Source organism: Orbicella franksi, chromosome 9 (genome assembly GCF_964199315.1).
Source record: "Orbicella franksi chromosome 9, jaOrbFran1.1, whole genome shotgun sequence".
Taxonomy (NCBI): Eukaryota; Metazoa; Cnidaria; class Anthozoa; order Scleractinia; family Merulinidae; genus Orbicella; species Orbicella franksi.
The window spans coordinates 26,391,046-26,407,517 of record NC_138153.1 but is presented as its reverse complement, the minus strand read 5'-3'; the positions used below and the strand labels follow the sequence as shown (position 1 = coordinate 26,407,517).

Genomic DNA, 16,472 nt, shown 5'->3' with positions numbered 1-16,472 from the left:
AGACAGTATCATACCTCAAGGAGGGTCAACATGTGGAGAGAGAATTTGTACAACTGTATGTGTTTCTTCAAAGAGAACCAACATCTGCAGAACTTACTCATCTGATGGGAGGGCCAACACCTAGTTAGAAGGCTTACCATACATCTTAGAAAAGGGCCAGTATCTGGAGAGAGGGCCACTATGTTGTGAGATGGCTTATATGTAAGAAGAGGGACAACATTTGGAGAATGGGCTTGTATCTGAGAAGAGGGCCAATGTCATGAAATGGCTTATACGCAAAGAGAGGGACAACATCTGGAGAAGGGGCTTACATGTACATCTGAGAAGAGGGCCAATATGTTGCGAGATGGCCTATATGCAAATATAGGAACAACATCATTCTGGAGAAGGGGCTTATATTCAAAGAAGGCCAATATGTCGTGAGATGGCTTATATGTAAGAAGAGGGACAACATTTGGAGAATGGGCTTATATCTGAGAAGAAGGCCAATGTCATGAGATGGCTTATATGCAAAAATAGGAACAACATCTGGAGAAGGAGCTTATATTTGAAGAAGGCCAATATGTTGTGAGATGTCTTATATGCAAAGAGAGGGACAACACCTGGAGAAGGGGCTTATATTTAAAAAGGGCCAATATGTTGTGAGATGGCTTATATGCAAAGAGAGGGACAACATCTGGAGAAGGGGCTTATATTCGAAGAAGGCCAATATGTCATGAGATGGCTTATATGCAAAGAGAGGAACAACATCTGGAGAAGGGACATATTCGAAGAGGGCCAATATGTTGTGAGATGGCTTATCTGCAAAGAGAGGAACAACATCTGGAGAAGGGGCTTATATTTAAAAAGGGCCAATATGTTGTGAGATGGCTTATATGCAAAGAGAGGGACAACATCTGGAGAAGGGGCTTATATTCGAAGAAGGCCAATATGTCATGAGATGGCTTATATGCAAAGAGAGGAACAACATCTGGAGAAGGGACATATTCGAAGAGGGCCAATATGTTGTGAGATGGCTTATCTGCAAAGAGAGGAACAACATCTGGAGAAGGGGCTTATATTTAAAAAGGGCCAATATGTTGTGAGATGGCTTATATGCAAAGAGAGGGACAACATCTGGAGAAGGGGCTTATATTCGAAGAAGGCCAATATGTCATGAGATGGCTTATATGCAAAGAGAGGAACAACATCTGGAGAAGGGACATATTCGAAGAGGGCCAATATGTTGTGAGATGGCTTATATGCAAAGAGAGGAACAACATCTGGAGAAGGGACATATTCGAAGAGGGCCAATATGTCATGAGATGGCTTATATGCAAAGAGAGGAACAACATCTGGAGAAGGGACATATTCGAAGAGGGCCAATATCTTGTGAGATGGCTTATATGCAAAGAGAGGAACAACATCTGGAGAAGGGACATATTCGAAGAGGGCCAATATGTCATGAGATGGCTTATATGCAAAGAGAGGAACAACATCTGGAGAAGGGACATATTCGAAGAGGGCCAATATGTCATGAGATGGCTTATATGCAAAAAGAGGGACAACATCTGGAGAAGGGCCATATATTTGAGGAGGGCCAATATGTTGTGAGATGGCTAATATGTAAGATGACGGCCAACATTTGGACAGAGGGATAAATCTGGGAATAGGGCCAACATCTCATTCTGGAGAGAACTAATACCTGAGAAGAGAGCCAACATCTAGTAACAGGGCTTAAATCTGGTGAGAAAACTTACATATTATATAAGGGGATGGGGCCGACATCTGGAGAGAGAGTTTATACATGTATCTGGAAAAGGTTTCATAACTAGCCTTATATCTTGGGATGGGTTTTTAACTTTTATAGCAGAGCTCTGGCTGCACAAAGGGCCACCAAGCAGAGCCCATACTCATATAGGTAAGAAAAAGAAACCCAAGAATTGATTTTCTCATGGTTAGCATGGCTAGCGATATTACTTGTGGGCACATACGAACAGTGGCGATGGCGACACAATGTTGACAGCAACAGACTCCTGCAAGATAGTGGCCATACTCCGGCTAATAGGTTGACAGAGACATGCAGCCTTGGTTTACATGTATAACGTCCTTCTTTGATATTGGGCGTCCTCGTTATGGTCAATTGACACCTGTCAAAAGAAGGCATCTGGTGACCAGTATCACGTGACCATACTCCAGCTCAAGTTTAGAGCTTATGAAGGTCAAGTGTTTTTGAAGTTGACTGCTGACCAAGTGCTGGTTTTCAATTCGATCATGGGCTCATGTCAGGTTAACTTCAGTTGTTGTAAACAGCTGGGCCGGGTTGTCTGGAAGCCGGTTAATGCTAACCCAGGATTAAAGATTAACGGAAGTATAAATTTGCCTTGTATACGAATGTTTTTCACTGCTTTTGTTTTGTGTATTTTGAGATTATTCAAACTCAAAACAGAATGCCAAACTATACTCAGACAGAAAACATCACAGCAAAGTTACAAAACTCACAGCACTTATCCTGGGTTAGCTTAATCGGGCTTTGAGCAACCCGGCCCAGGAGCTGCCTTTTTAGGCTTGTCTAAATCTGTATATTGATAAATAATAGAAGGGCACATAGGTCTTGCGAGAGAACTGATATGTGGAGACTGGGTTGATACAAGTGACAGGTCTTACATCTGGGAAGAAAAGTTATAAAAATATCAAGGTGCGATCCAACTGCAGGACCAGAATTTGAGCTGGTTTCAAAGTCATTTGCATGGTTTGTTTTTAACTACACATGTACTGTGCTGTTTAACTTAAGCTCAGATTTCATCTACAACAAAATTTTTGCAGGCAATCAACAGTGTCTGTTCCAGCAAATAAGAATCCCTCTGATCCTACATGACAAACAAACCCCGCTTCTTGTCAAGAACTCATGCTGAAATTCATTGTTGTGAGGTTTATATTGTGGGGAGAGAATACAGGATGTCATGAAGGAGGAAGGACAGGAGACGGGAAGAGGAGGGAAGTTAGGAGCTGGTTTACTATAACCAATTTTTATCTGGCTTGTGTTTGTAGCCAATATAATGCAAACTCTGATTGGCTAGTGAAGGCGTGGCAGCCTCATGGTAAGTGTGCTGGACTCAGTCCAGGTTCAAGTCCTGGCCAGGGACATTGTATTGTGTTCTAGGGAGGGACACTACTCTCACAGTGCCTCTCTCCACCCAGGTGTAAAAATGGGTAGCAGCGAATTTAATGTTGGGGGTAACTGTGTGATGGACTAGCATCCAATCCAGGGGAGAGTAAAAATATTCCTTTTGCTTCGTACTACAGTAACTGGGATAAGCTCCGGCCTGATTGGCCTCTTGGCTTGTCTGCATCCTTCACCTTTTACCTGATTGGCTCATTCTAGTAATGCCCACAGGCCTATTACAGGCTTGCAAAAAAAGCAAAGGCCGTGGATGTAATAAACAACTTATTAACCTCAAAGGTGTTGTCTTTAAGGAAAAATCTCAAACCTTGGCCTTGTTATGTTGACGTCACTATTCCAGCAAGGTTTATGGCATCAATGGGCATTAAAGAGGCTACAATTAAATAGAATTATTTTAATATTACTTACTTCAAGAGGGTACACATTGTCTTCCTCCACTTCTATCAAACTTGCTGCAAACAGTAATGATCTGAAATCAAGAATGTCATACTGAATTTTATTTTTATCATTCTAAAGCTGTAGAATAACAGTATCATTGTACAATAGTAACAGTACAATAATTATTGTCTACTACTATTTCTTTTAACTTAAACTAGTTCCTTCTTAATGAAATAGATTAGATTTCATAATTCATTCATCAAAACAGCATATGGCAATGTCTTGAATACCGTGGCGGCTTTTAACTTGGAAAAAAGGGCAATTATTGAAATAGGGCTGCTTATTTATCAAAGTGGCTATGAGCCACTCAACTTGGAAAATGGATCATCTGTAAACCGTGACAATTTTGATGCCACTGACTTGAGGTTTTAATCTGTAGGTTAAGTTAAAGCTTAAGCACACTGGCAAGACGCAACGGTAAGAAAATCCATAATGAGGACGTGTAACACCATTGAAAACATTCATGAAGTTATTGATGATCCTCAGCCAAGACAATTATAAAGAAAGTACTGCTTCTTGTCTTGTCAGCAAAGCAAGTATAATCAGATTTTCATTTTTGTTCCTATTGTTTTCGTTCTTATTTTCCTAGATTTCTTACTTAAACCTTGTTACCTTTTGAGAGATCTTAGAAATAAAAAAAATATATATCCAATGTACATGTAGAGTCATACTACAAGGACAGCGCCGCATCTCGTCCACTCAACAAAGTTAAGCCCTGTTCTGTGGGGTTCCTGCTTGGATGGGTGACCAAATATGATTACTCCGTGTTGTAATAACTTCTTTTTTCCACTTTATTTATTTTTTATCTTCCCTTTCCAAGGTGATATTTGTGACTGCTAAGCTCCCCGTCTTGTGTAATGTCTTTTTTTCTATTTATCAACTATTTTATTGAAATCATTTTGCAATGTCCGTATTCATCTTTGAAGTATTTATTTACAATACTGTATAAATATTAAATAGCGAAACACGTCATTCGAATTCTCCCTAATTTTCTTGCCTGTTGATCGTCCAAAACTTTTAGTCACGGCTTGAATCATAAATTAGAAATTCATAGAGCTCATCAATTTTGTGATTTTCAATATCTCCTCAGTTTTCAACAATCGGGTAAAGTTAAACCCGTGTAAGTGGACACCTTCGGGAAATGAGCTATTTATATAATTAGCTTCTATATTAGATAAAAATGTTTGTGCAAAAATCTATTCAATGTAGATCATTTTTGCAGTAAGATATTGAGTTCTTGGGTCAGAAATTCAAAGAATAACTTACTTGACATGGCGCAATCAACTGTAAAACAGCCTTGGACAGGGCAATGTTTGAAACCCGGGGGGGAGGGGGGGGAAGGGCTCCTATATGAAAAGGTGGGGGATGCTTGTCGTCTCGGGTACAAATCAAGGATTCTGGTCTCACTTAGGGTGATCGTGACAAAACACCACTTTCGCTGTCAAAGTACAGTATCTCTCAGGGTGCAGTCGAAGAAATAATAATAAAAGAAATGCTTTCATTAATTTTGTTTTCCGCTGATCTTTTGAGATCTCTCCTTTCTTGAACAGTGGCTAGTAATCGAATGTATTCCGTTTTAAGTGGTATCTTTTGGGGGTCTAATGAAGCTCGAGCAATACCCACATTAGTCTTCTTTAGGAGTTAAACTCAAATTTTCTAACGAGCTTCCCTGACCTTCTCATATGGGAGTTCCCTCCCCCCCCCCCCCGCCTTCAATTCCAAATGTCTAACAGGAAGTGACCCAGTGAAGGAGTGATGGAGTGAAATCATCCCACCACTATAACTTGGAAATTGTGAATATTTTATAAGTAAAAAATGACACTCAAAGGAGAGCACTTATTAGACAGAGGGTGCTTACTGGAGGGAGGGCATTAAATCACATCATTACAGTTTACAAAGCATTATTCAGGCTGACCTGAATGAAATTCAGGCTAACCGGGGTGATATTCAGTCTAACTGGAGTGATATTAAGCAGCCACCTATTATACTAAGCTGCCAGTTATCAAAGTCCTGAAATTATTGCCGGTAAAATACTGTAAGTCAAACCCTCATTAACTGGACACCTCTATTAAACAGCCATGGCTACCATTTGGTTGTCCCAATGAGGGTTTTTCTATTGTCTTTACCCCTATTAAACGGCCACCTAAAATTTAATACACATAAATTAACTTTGTTTTGGAAAAGGTGATGGCAGATGAGAGTCCAAAATAGAAGGTGATGAGTGTTAAAACATTCAAACACATTTATATTATAATTGTCTTGAATTGACTCCATGATCTCTAAGAAGTAAACCCGATGTTGAAAATGCTCAAGGTATACAAACCCCTATTTAGCGGCCACCTCTCATTTCCCAGAGTGTGACCACTCAATAGGGGTTCAACTGTATATCTCATACTCATAATACCTTCTAAAGGGATCTAATGTTTGCTTGTACAGTACATCCCATAATAACACTGACACTTACTCACCTAATTAATCCATGCTACCATTGCATTCTGGGGTCCAAGATTGCACTGTTCTGAAAATTATACTCTGGCAAAATCTTTTCTGCAATCAAATTGAAATTGAATAATAACAAAACTGAGAGGGAACCTTTGAACCTAGTAAAATTAATGAAATTCGGTTAGACCTACACCTTGTTAGACATACTCCCGTGAAGCCTTTACCATAATGACTGTTCAAGAATTATTTTCTTAAATGCTTGGCCTGAATATCAGGAACAAATAATTTACAGTCTCGAATTGCAAACAGCTTTGTTGTAAGACAGTACAGTCTTTCCTCCACAGAAACTCAGGAAGAGAATTTGTTGCATTCTTACACCAATCTCATGTACAAAGCTCAAGATCCAGTCAGCTCATGCAGACAGTCCAGATTCCAAAACAAGTTTCTTATCTTCTATTTGTTTTTGTGTGGGACCAAGTCACAGTTTCACAGATCAAGAAACTCAGGAAGAGAATTTGCTGGGTGGAACCAACTCCTTTGCAGGTCAGTTCTTACACCCATCTCTTGCACAAAGCTCAAGATCCATTCAGTGCATGCAGACTCCATATTCTGAAAAAAGTTTCTTATCTTCTACGTGTACTTGTTTTCTGAAGGACCAAGTCGAAGCTTCACAGATCAAGAAACTCAGGAAGAGAATTTGCTGGGTGGAACCAACTCCTTTGCAGGTCAGTTCTTACACCCATCTCTTGTACAAAGCTCAAGATCCATTCAGTTCATGCAGACAATCCAGGTTCCAAAACAAGTTTCTTATTTTCAACCTGTTTTTTGAGGGACCAACTCACAACTTCAGAGATCAAGAAACTCAGGAAGAGAATTTGCTGGGTGGAGCCAACTCCTTTGCAGGTCAGTTCTTACACCCATCTCTTGTACAAAGCTCAAGATCCATTCAGCTCATGCAGACAGTCCAGGTTCCAAAACAAATTTCTTATTTTCAACCTGTTTTTTGTGGGACCAAGTCGCAGCTTCACAGATCAAGAAACTCAGGAAGAGAATTTGCTGGGTGGAACCAACTCCTTTGCAGGTCAGTTCTTACACCCATCTCTTGTACAAAGCTCAAGATCCATTCAGCTCATGCAGACAGTCCAGGTTCCAAAACAAGTTTCTTATTTTCAACCTGTTTTTTGTTGGACCAAGTCGCAGCTTCACAGATTAAGAAACTCAGGAAGAGAATTTGCTGGGTGGAACCAACTCCTTTGCAGGTCAGTTCTTACACCCATCTCTTGTACAAAGCTCAAGATCCATTCAGCTCATGCAGACAGTCCAGGTTCCAAAACAAATTTCTTATTTTCAACCTGTTTTTTGTTGGACCAAGTCGCAGCTTCACAGATTAAGAAACTCAGGAAGAGAATTTGCTGGGTGGAACCAACTCCTTTGCAGGTCAGTTCTTACACCCATCTCTTGTACAAAGCTCAAGATCCATTCAGCTCATGCAGACAGTCCAGGTTCCAAAACAAATTTCTTATTTTCAACCTGTTTTTTGTTGGACCAAGTCGCAGCTTCACAGATTAAGAAACTCAGGAAGAGAATTTGCTGGGTGGAACCAACTCCTTTGCAGGTCAGTTCTTACACCCATCTCTTGTACAAAGCTCAAGATCCATTCAGCTCATGCAAACAGTCCAGGTTCCAAAACAAATTTCTTATTTCCAACCTGTTTTTTGTGGGACCAAGTCGCAGCTTCACAAATTAAGAAACTCAGGAAGAGAATTTGCTGGGTGGAACCAAGTCTCCTTTGCAGGTCAGTTCTTACACCCGTTTCTTGTACAAAGTTCAAGATTGCAGCTTCACAGATCAAGAAACTCAGGAGGAGAATCAATTTGTGGAATCAACATTGATTAGGGCCAGTTCTTACACTGTAAACATATCTCTTGTTCAAAAGATCCATTTGGTGCATGCAAAAATTCCAGGTCCCTAAACAAGTTTCTTATCTTGCCAGTGTGATTGATGTTATACAAATCTTACTTGCCATATTGTACATCTAGAAATGTTCCCAAAGATTTTCACTTTATGTAAGTTGCCACCTGAAGTCCAGGTTAATATTTTTATGATATAATGGCGACTTAAAGAATTTTCAGGGATTATTAAGAGTCTACCTGTAAGTCGCAACACCACCCCACCTCTTACCACCTTCACAAATCCAGGGATACCTCAATCATACAAAACAACATTTGCTATAAAGGCCAAACATTCTTTTCAAAATTAAACTATGACATTTTGTTTGCTTGATATATCATGAAGTTCAATTAAAGCACTCAAGTTTGGACTTAAAGAAATAAAGCCACCTGTTCCAGCAAGCTCTACCTACTTGGAACAGACATGCCCCTCGCTCGATATTTGGCTGATTTTGTTACAAAGTGACTAGTTAGGTTACTGAGACAGAGATACTTAAGAACTGCAAGCTAAGATTTGTTGTTGATTTATTGTAATAGTTTTCATGGCTCAGTGGCGGAGTGAGGATTGTTGTGAGCTGTGTAACTGCTCCTCCAGTAGTTTTCCCAAGTTTAGTTCAGATGAAACACACTGTCAATCGCTGGAATTAAAGGGAGTTGCATTCTCGAGTTTTGGCTGGTTTATTAGCCCCAGAATATTCAAAAACTAATTGGAATACACTATGAATAAAGGTTTGTATTTGGCAGATAGTTGGTATCCACTATCAATTATTGAAAGTTGATCTACATATAAATTGAGAGCAGTTACCACGTCATCATTGTCAAATGTAACCCAGTGGCTAATCTACATGTATTAAACAAAAAATAACACTCAATACATTGTTCACAGTTTTGCTTCACACATCCGTATACCACCAAGTTGACAATTTTGAAGAAAAACAATATCTTAATTTTCCGCTAGATCTTAGTGAGACCATTGACTTGATTTGAAAAGAAATGGAAAAAGATTGATTCTTTAAAACAAAGTTATTGATAACCTCTTACTGATAGCTGTCATAAGGTTGGCACCCAGTTGTAAAAATTAATAATTTTGTAATAATTATATGACAATAATAATATTAATAATCATAGTAACAACAGTAATAATAATAATAATAGTAATAGAGCGGTTTTCAATTGAGTGTTGTAAAGCCAAAACCAAACCAATTACTTACCAATTAGACTACTCAGCCAATCTCAAACCATAGTAAAACCAAAACCAAAACCAAAGTAATTGTCTAATTACTTTCGACACTCAATTGAAAACCGCTCTAATAATAATAATAATAATAATAATAATAATAGATCGCAGAACAAGAAAATTGCTAACCATGAATGGAGGGTTCCATCCACGGGACTGTGTGGCACGACTTTATGTGCCAATAAAGGATGGAGGGAGAGGTTTGATATCCGTAGAGGATTGTGTCAATCTAGGAGACCGGATTTGGTGATCATTGACAAGAGAGACAAGAGCTGTCAAATTATAGATGTGGCAATTCCAGAGGATAATGGGGTGAGAGGGAAGGAAGATGAAAAAGTTGAAAAGTATCAAGATCTAGCAAGAGAAGTTCGAAAAATGTGGGGTGTGAGGACAAAGGTTATTCCAGTGGTAGTGGGAGCATTGGGATCAATACCACTGAGATTGAATGACAATCTGAGAGCCATTGAGGTGGGCATTCCTGTTGGACTGATCCAGAGATGTGCATTGTTGGGGTCAGCAAGAATTCTTAGAAAGGTGCTGGAGATGTAGAAAGAAGAGAAAAAGCAAATAAGAGGTGTTTCTTGGCTTCCCTAGGCAACTTGTTGTTGCCCGGAACCAATGACGAAACCAGCTTCAATATCATCAATAGCTGTGCGAATCTTTAATAATAATAATAGTAATTATAATCATAATAATAATAATAATCATAATAATAATGATAACAATCATAATAACAATACAAAGATCTTGAGATTGAAATCGAGGAAACATGGGGAATGAAAACAACAACTGTCCCAGTGATCATTGGAGCTTTCGGGCTTGTCAAGAAGGGAACAGAAAACTACATCGGCAAGATCCCAGGCAATATTAGAATAACAGAGCTACAGAAGACCGTCCTCCTTGGAACTGCTCACATACTTAGGAGGACTCTATCCATCAAGTAATCCAGCAGACTTATGACTGCCCTAGGCTCATGGATTGAACTCGGCACCATAAGTTAAAAGCGGCAAGACTTTAAGGACTTTGTGGCTTCCTAGAGTTGGTTCCCCTGTGCACGGTTATATGCAGAAAAAGCTACATTCCTGTAAGGACACCAAAATGGCCACCCCGCTTGATTTTCGCAGGGGCATGTCATGGCCAGTAAACTGTTACCGTTTAATGCTAAGACATGTGATAAGACATGTGGCGAACATGTGAGTATGTGAGCAGGCCATGTGAGCTTATCTTTCCGCTGGATCTTTGACTTCTTTCCATTCAATCGCCGTACGCTTCACTATTATGTGCGCTCAGCGTTAGACTTTGGTGAATTTAAATGCTTCGACGATAGCATTTATTGAAATCTGAGGGAATTGTCCTTGTCTATTAACACGACTTGGCTTTGGGATGTGGGAACAGCTACAATTTGATTGCATTTGTTCATTAGTTCCAGTCGCAACAGATAGCTCAGTCTTTGTCCGGTCAAAATTTTATTGTTTGGAATTGGTGGAAAAGTAGTCTGAAGGCAAGACTCACAAATCTACTTTATTCATCAGGGAAAATACTCCAATTAAGGGACCGTTCATTTTTTATGAGAGAGGGGGGCCTGGTGGGATTTGGGAAGCACCATTTAAAAATTGCATGACCCCCCCTCAGCTTACCAATTTTTTCACGTGCCCCCCCCCCTTATAGCGGTCATTTTTTGGGATGACCCCCCCCAAAAAAAATTGAACAAACAATATTTAGATTTCAACTTTTTAAATATTTCTCTATTATCCCCCTACTTCGCGTTTTGTGCTCACTGTGAAGACAATATTTACAATCCCTATACTACAGAGAGCTGTTGTTTGAAAAACAAATCAAAAGAAAGAGAAGTCAATTTCGGATCTCCTAGTTATGGCTCACCCTGAGCGTGTGGCATTTGGCCTCTCATTGGCATCTCCCTCATCTGAATTGATGAATGCCCACAGTTTTAATGTAAAACAGATCAAATGTATAGAAGCTAAGTTGACGAAGGTCACGCAGGACATGGAAGCACTAGAAAATAAGAGCAATTATAACAGCATATTCAAGGGCATACTCAAACATGCACAGCACATCAACAAAAGGAGAAGGAAAAAAGAAAAGCGCAGAAAGTCAAATGCGAGAAAGAGGAAGCGGACTGAAAACAACGTCCAACGAGTTTATGGAATCTGTGTTGGAAACCCGCTAGGAAATGATCTTCCACAATGCCTTGTGTACCCTCCTAGAACGGCCGTCCCGGAAGGGTGTATTAAAGTTGAGGATGCTGCCACGTCGTTATTTAGAAGAGATGGGCCATACATCGCACAGCTCTTGGAAGGGAATTATTTCACCAATGCTGCAAGAAGCAGAATCACCACCAACCTTGAGCAGGAAGTCAGAGATTATGTCTACACCTTCATGTACCCTGAAGAGTACACTCTGACGGAAAGCATTGCTGCTTCTTGCAGCATCGGTGAAAGAGACTCCCATAGCAGCACAAGCGGCGACGAAGAACTCGACGGCAGCGAAGATGAAGATGAGTGCCAGTGAAAGTTGCATTCGAAAATAACAGTGTTAAATACTTCTTTTCAGTAGCTACAAATGCTTTTTTGTCGCCAAACGTTTTTTTAAAGCAGAAGGAAAGTTTGTAATAAATTTGTATCCTGCCTTCTATGTTTATTCTATAGCAATTTTTTTGATATTCAAACATTATGCCATTTTAAAGTTTTACTAAAATATTTCACGTGACCCCCCCTTTTTCCCTTATTTTTTTGGGATGGCCCCCCCTTGAAAGCCATTTTTTTTCGCATGCCCCCCCCCCTAAATCCCACCAGCCCCCCCTACCTGATAAAAAATGAACGGTCCCTTAGTCGCATGGAGTTGGTTTACAATAAACGAGCATGCGATTGCAAATGCTAGCTTAAATTTGTGCTTCCAGCTTAGAATAATGTACGTAATTTAAATATTCTATGAAACTTGTGAGTCTACAGAAACTGGCGGGGTCACGCAACGTATCAACAAATCATGACCTCTTCACTAGCATGGACTTTGACACTTTACACGTCTGACTGTAAAACCTTGATTGCTGCTGAAAAATGTTGATTTTAACAATAGACAAAGATTGAAAGTCAGCAAATGAAATCATTTAAGGTTTATATATTTAAGTGAGGGCGTCGAACGCACTCTCATAATCTCTGATTACTACTAGTAATAATAATAGTAATAATAATAATAATAATAATAATAGCAACATAGCACTATTTACAAGTAGATCATTAAATAACCCTAATTACAACCAGACGATCAATAACGTTGTGCCTCATATTAAAGTTTGTACGATGACACAAGTGCTAGTTTAATATTCAGATATTTATCAAAAGTACTAGTTACCTGTTAGATCTTCTGCAAGCTAAAAGTTCGAGTAGCTGTGCGTTTGACAAGTTTTCGCCAATATTTTTCATCTAGTCAAAGAACTGACCTAATTTAATGAATCCATAGTATTGGCGTTAAGTTTATTACCAGCTAAATAAAACTAAAGTTTATTTGTACGCGTAAATAAATAATCAGAGAGCTCAGTTTCAGATCGGAGAGCTTACCTTAATTCAATGCAATCCTGCATTTCTTGCTGATTCTCCAAGTACGTGAAACTTGTGTTGGTTTTTCTTCTGCATAGGGTAACTTCCAATTGTTTATACGACCTAATGTCCCAAGACCTCAGGAAGAAAACTACACATAAAAACGCAGTGACTGAAAACACGTGGGAGATTCTTTAGGCTACCGCCATTTTGAATTCTTCCGCCGTTTTGAGGGGTCTGATGACGAATCTTCCCGGAACTTGGTTGTCGGAGTGGGGACTGGACAATAGAGTAACACTGTCAATCGGCGCATTTTCTTGACAGCTCTTATAAGCCTAATATGGGGCATTTTGTGTATGCCAAGCCTTCCCTACCTACCTATCGATCACTCTCAAGCATGTCAAGCACGCTGCGGTACAGTCCGGTGAGAAACGGTGGAAATTATCAGTGACTACTTGGTAAGGGACTGGTCATAAAGTACAAGGCGGGGGAGAGGGGTGGGGGGGGGGGGGGGCGAGCGCAAAGCACTTCCAGTACAATAGTCCCATGGAGACGCTACACTACAGGCCTGGGTTGTTCGAAAGGTGGATAACGCTATCCACCGGATAAACCACTATCCAGCGAATAGCAAGGTTTGTTTTGTCAACACTTATCCACTGGATAGCGTTATCCAGCCTGCGAATAACTGGGGCCACGTCACTATTTTCACCAGTGCAATAATACTGAAGAACCCGACACAAATAACCCCTTAATTAACAACGAATACCGATACATAACAAACAAATTTCTTGAGTCGATATTATTCAAACAAAAAATGGGTTGATAAAGAATATCACTCCGGACAAAAGAAATTGGTAAATCAACAGCACAGTGATGCCTTAAATGTCATTCTCCGTAATCTTCAGATGTTAAACACGAATCCTATGAAAAAAACTTAGCTGGAGAAAGGGAGAGGGAAAGGGTGGAAGACAAGGATGGTTTTGAACACGCGTGTAAAAAATTGCTTAGCCTTGTTCTAACATTGCGGGGTGTTTTGTATATCTCCCTCCCTCTGTATTATACTAACTGTTGTAATTCTCTCTTTGTGAAACATAGACTCCATGTGTTCTTTTCCGAGACAGTTTTCCTTCTCACTAGTCCAGCCACAAGACAAGACAGAGCAAGTTATCAAGTGTTTACTCAGGTCAGTTAGATATTATTAGCTCACTGGCTGCATTAAAATACAAAGCGGTTTTCAATGAGTGTCGTAAAACCAAAACCAAAGTAATCACTGTGGCCAATCACAAAGAACACAGACAGTCTAAAAAGCCAATCAAAACTCGAAGTAAATAGGTGTAGCTGACACAAAGCGCGGGAAAACGTGCGAGTCACGAATGGTTTTGTTTTTACTTCTGATTGGATGAAAAAGTGGTGCGAGTTTTTAAAGCCAATCATGTAACGAAGAAATCCAAAACCAATTGCTTTTCGACACAAGTGAAAACTTTTATGTATGTTACTAATTAGCGTGAGGTCCGTTTTCCCGGGAGAAATATTGGTCGAGTGCTTTTTACGACTCAATCCATAGACTTGCTACAGAAAGAAGGAGACCAATTTTTCCAAAATACGGATCGAACAAGCCTGTACAATAAATAATTTATTACAATGGCTCTTGAAACGCTGCTGTAAACATTTAGACGCCCGCAATTTATTCTCGGTAAACGTGTGTGCTAAAGTTAAACATTTACTTAAGTTTTTCTGGTCGCTTCTTGGAAGTTAAACTCAAATTGTCCGCAAAATATGAAGGAAAAACGACGTCTACTTACGGCAATTATTTTCTTTTTTGCATCGTTTTAAAAAAGTAATTCGCAAGCGAAACATCTTAGTGGTCCATATTGCAAAAATCGGACCTCTCAGGGAATCAATCAGAATTTTCCCTTTCATTTTTGTTTACCTTATTTATTTTGGCTTCCCTTGAGGCCGACCTTCTTCGCCGTTTTCGAACACAGTACATGGAACAGTCATCTTCGAAGCCGTTATTTGTGTTTTCAAGGTCACTGTACTTTTGTTAGGATTGATGGTGCGTTGCCTGACTTTCTTCGTAGACGGTTTTAACTTTTTTATTCCGTCTAGCGACTCTAGCGTCTCGAGTTTTCACGTGCCTCCCAGGAAACGAAGAAATTGCATACCCTGTGTTTTATCTAGATTTGCTCCCGACTTTGAAATTGGTAAACGTGCTGTGAGAGAATCCTAGACTGCGAGCAGTCTCTCTTTTGCTCGAAAATCCGTGGGGAAGAACACAAAACAAGTAAGCGTGCGATCGTGACTACGATCATGACTGCAAGCGTGACTGCGAGCGTGACATGCCGCGAGCGGCAAGTGGCTAAGTCACACGAGCCACAAGTAGCGCGGGCGTCGAAAGACGCGACGCACTACCTGCGGGCCGCCGCTTCGCATATCGCTCGAACGCTCATAACCCATGTCACTGCTCGCTTGTGTGTTACGTTTTTCTTTGCGTTCTTCCCCGCGGATTTCTGAGTAAAAGAGATTGCTCGCAGTCTAAGAGAAGCCATTAAGTATTTCGCGCTCTTTTCTTTCCTCCCAGACCTCCAGGCGCAATTCAGGAGAAACACGCGCAAACCGCGAAAATTTCGTGCGCGTTTTGAGGAAACACATTTGGCTGGTCACTCGTTCATTTTGCTAACTCATTTGTTAACTTGACCCTTTGTCATCAACAGCCAATCCCAGCCCAGAATTTGTTGGTTGAGGATCTGTCTGACGGTGACGCCAGAATGGGCGGTTCATTCAAGACCGCGATATCAAGACTCGGTAGAGGTGAATAGAATACTCTTTGCTCAATTGTTATGTCACGTAACTTGGAAAAGCCGATTTTTAAGGATGGTCTCTTCCCAGTTTATCGTTGCAATACAGGCACGGCATTGTGTCGTGTTCTTGTTAAAGGAGCTAGGTCACGCTTTTCGCATCTGCGATATCAATATATGTCACGACACCAATCAGGGAATGTTGTCTTGTTGTATCTCTCTTATCTGAACTAACGTCAACAGAAACATAACACAATCCAACTTATCAACTTGAAAGTGAATAATTTGTTACCGATCCTTTTGTCCCAACAGCTAAGCACGTTTTCAGAGTATCAAGTACAGAAGCAGAATATGGCCAATCTCACACAATACAAGCCTCCACTGAGCAGGACAAAAAAAGTGGCTAAATGCAATACGAAACGTTATACCCCACCCCGAAAACTATAAGACCTACCTATGATGTCACGCACGCTTTCCAACGTCACGCAACGCCTCGGGTTCGGATAGGAGCGTTGAGAAAAACCCTAATGCACAGCAGAGAGTCGACGTCCTGAAGAAATTGCGTGGGGAGTGTACGAAGTGCACGAAATGTCCTCGTGGAAACTGTTTGCAATTAGTTGGGACTGACATAGAATTTTAGTATACCAAATGAATTTTGTCCGGTGCTCCATCCCTTGGGGATCCTGGATAAAAGTCAAAGATGAACTTTGACCCTCCAGAAGCGATCAGTTCCCAAATCCAGCCAGGTACAGTTTATGGAAATGAGGAAATTGGTCATGTCGGAAAAGAAATTGTTGACTATAACCAAATTATGCCAAGGGCAAGAACTTATTGCGTCGCAATGTTTTGAAAATCGATTGTTAAATTCGTTGCTTCAGTCCTTTTACAAGG

The 16,472-nt window shown here is 40.2% G+C and overlaps 2 protein-coding genes across 7 annotated transcripts in view; one reads left to right on the top strand and one right to left on the bottom strand.

Annotated features, from left to right (window-relative positions):
- The window catches only part of LOC145498184 (uncharacterized), an 85,854-nt gene extending 72,741 nt beyond the window's left edge, over positions 1–13,113 (bottom strand). For 3 of the 4 annotated variants that reach the window (XM_081478083.1, XM_081478081.1, XM_081478086.1), the window contains exons 1-4: positions 12,805–13,113; positions 6,070–6,148; positions 3,572–3,632; positions 1,974–2,129 (exon numbers count right to left, since the gene is read on the bottom strand). In XM_081478083.1, the coding sequence (XP_081334209.1) occupies positions 1,974–2,129; positions 3,572–3,588 (173 nt within the window). In that variant the 5' untranslated portion in view covers positions 3,589–3,632; positions 6,070–6,148; positions 12,805–13,113. The remainder of the gene's footprint in view (positions 1–1,973; positions 2,130–3,571; positions 3,633–6,069; positions 6,149–12,804) is intronic. The other variant, XM_081478087.1, reaches the window with a different exon arrangement.
- LOC145498197 (uncharacterized) overlaps positions 1–16,472 on the top strand; it is a 358,759-nt gene that overhangs the window by 22,359 nt on the left and 319,928 nt on the right. The gene's annotated exons all lie outside the window — the stretch shown is intronic.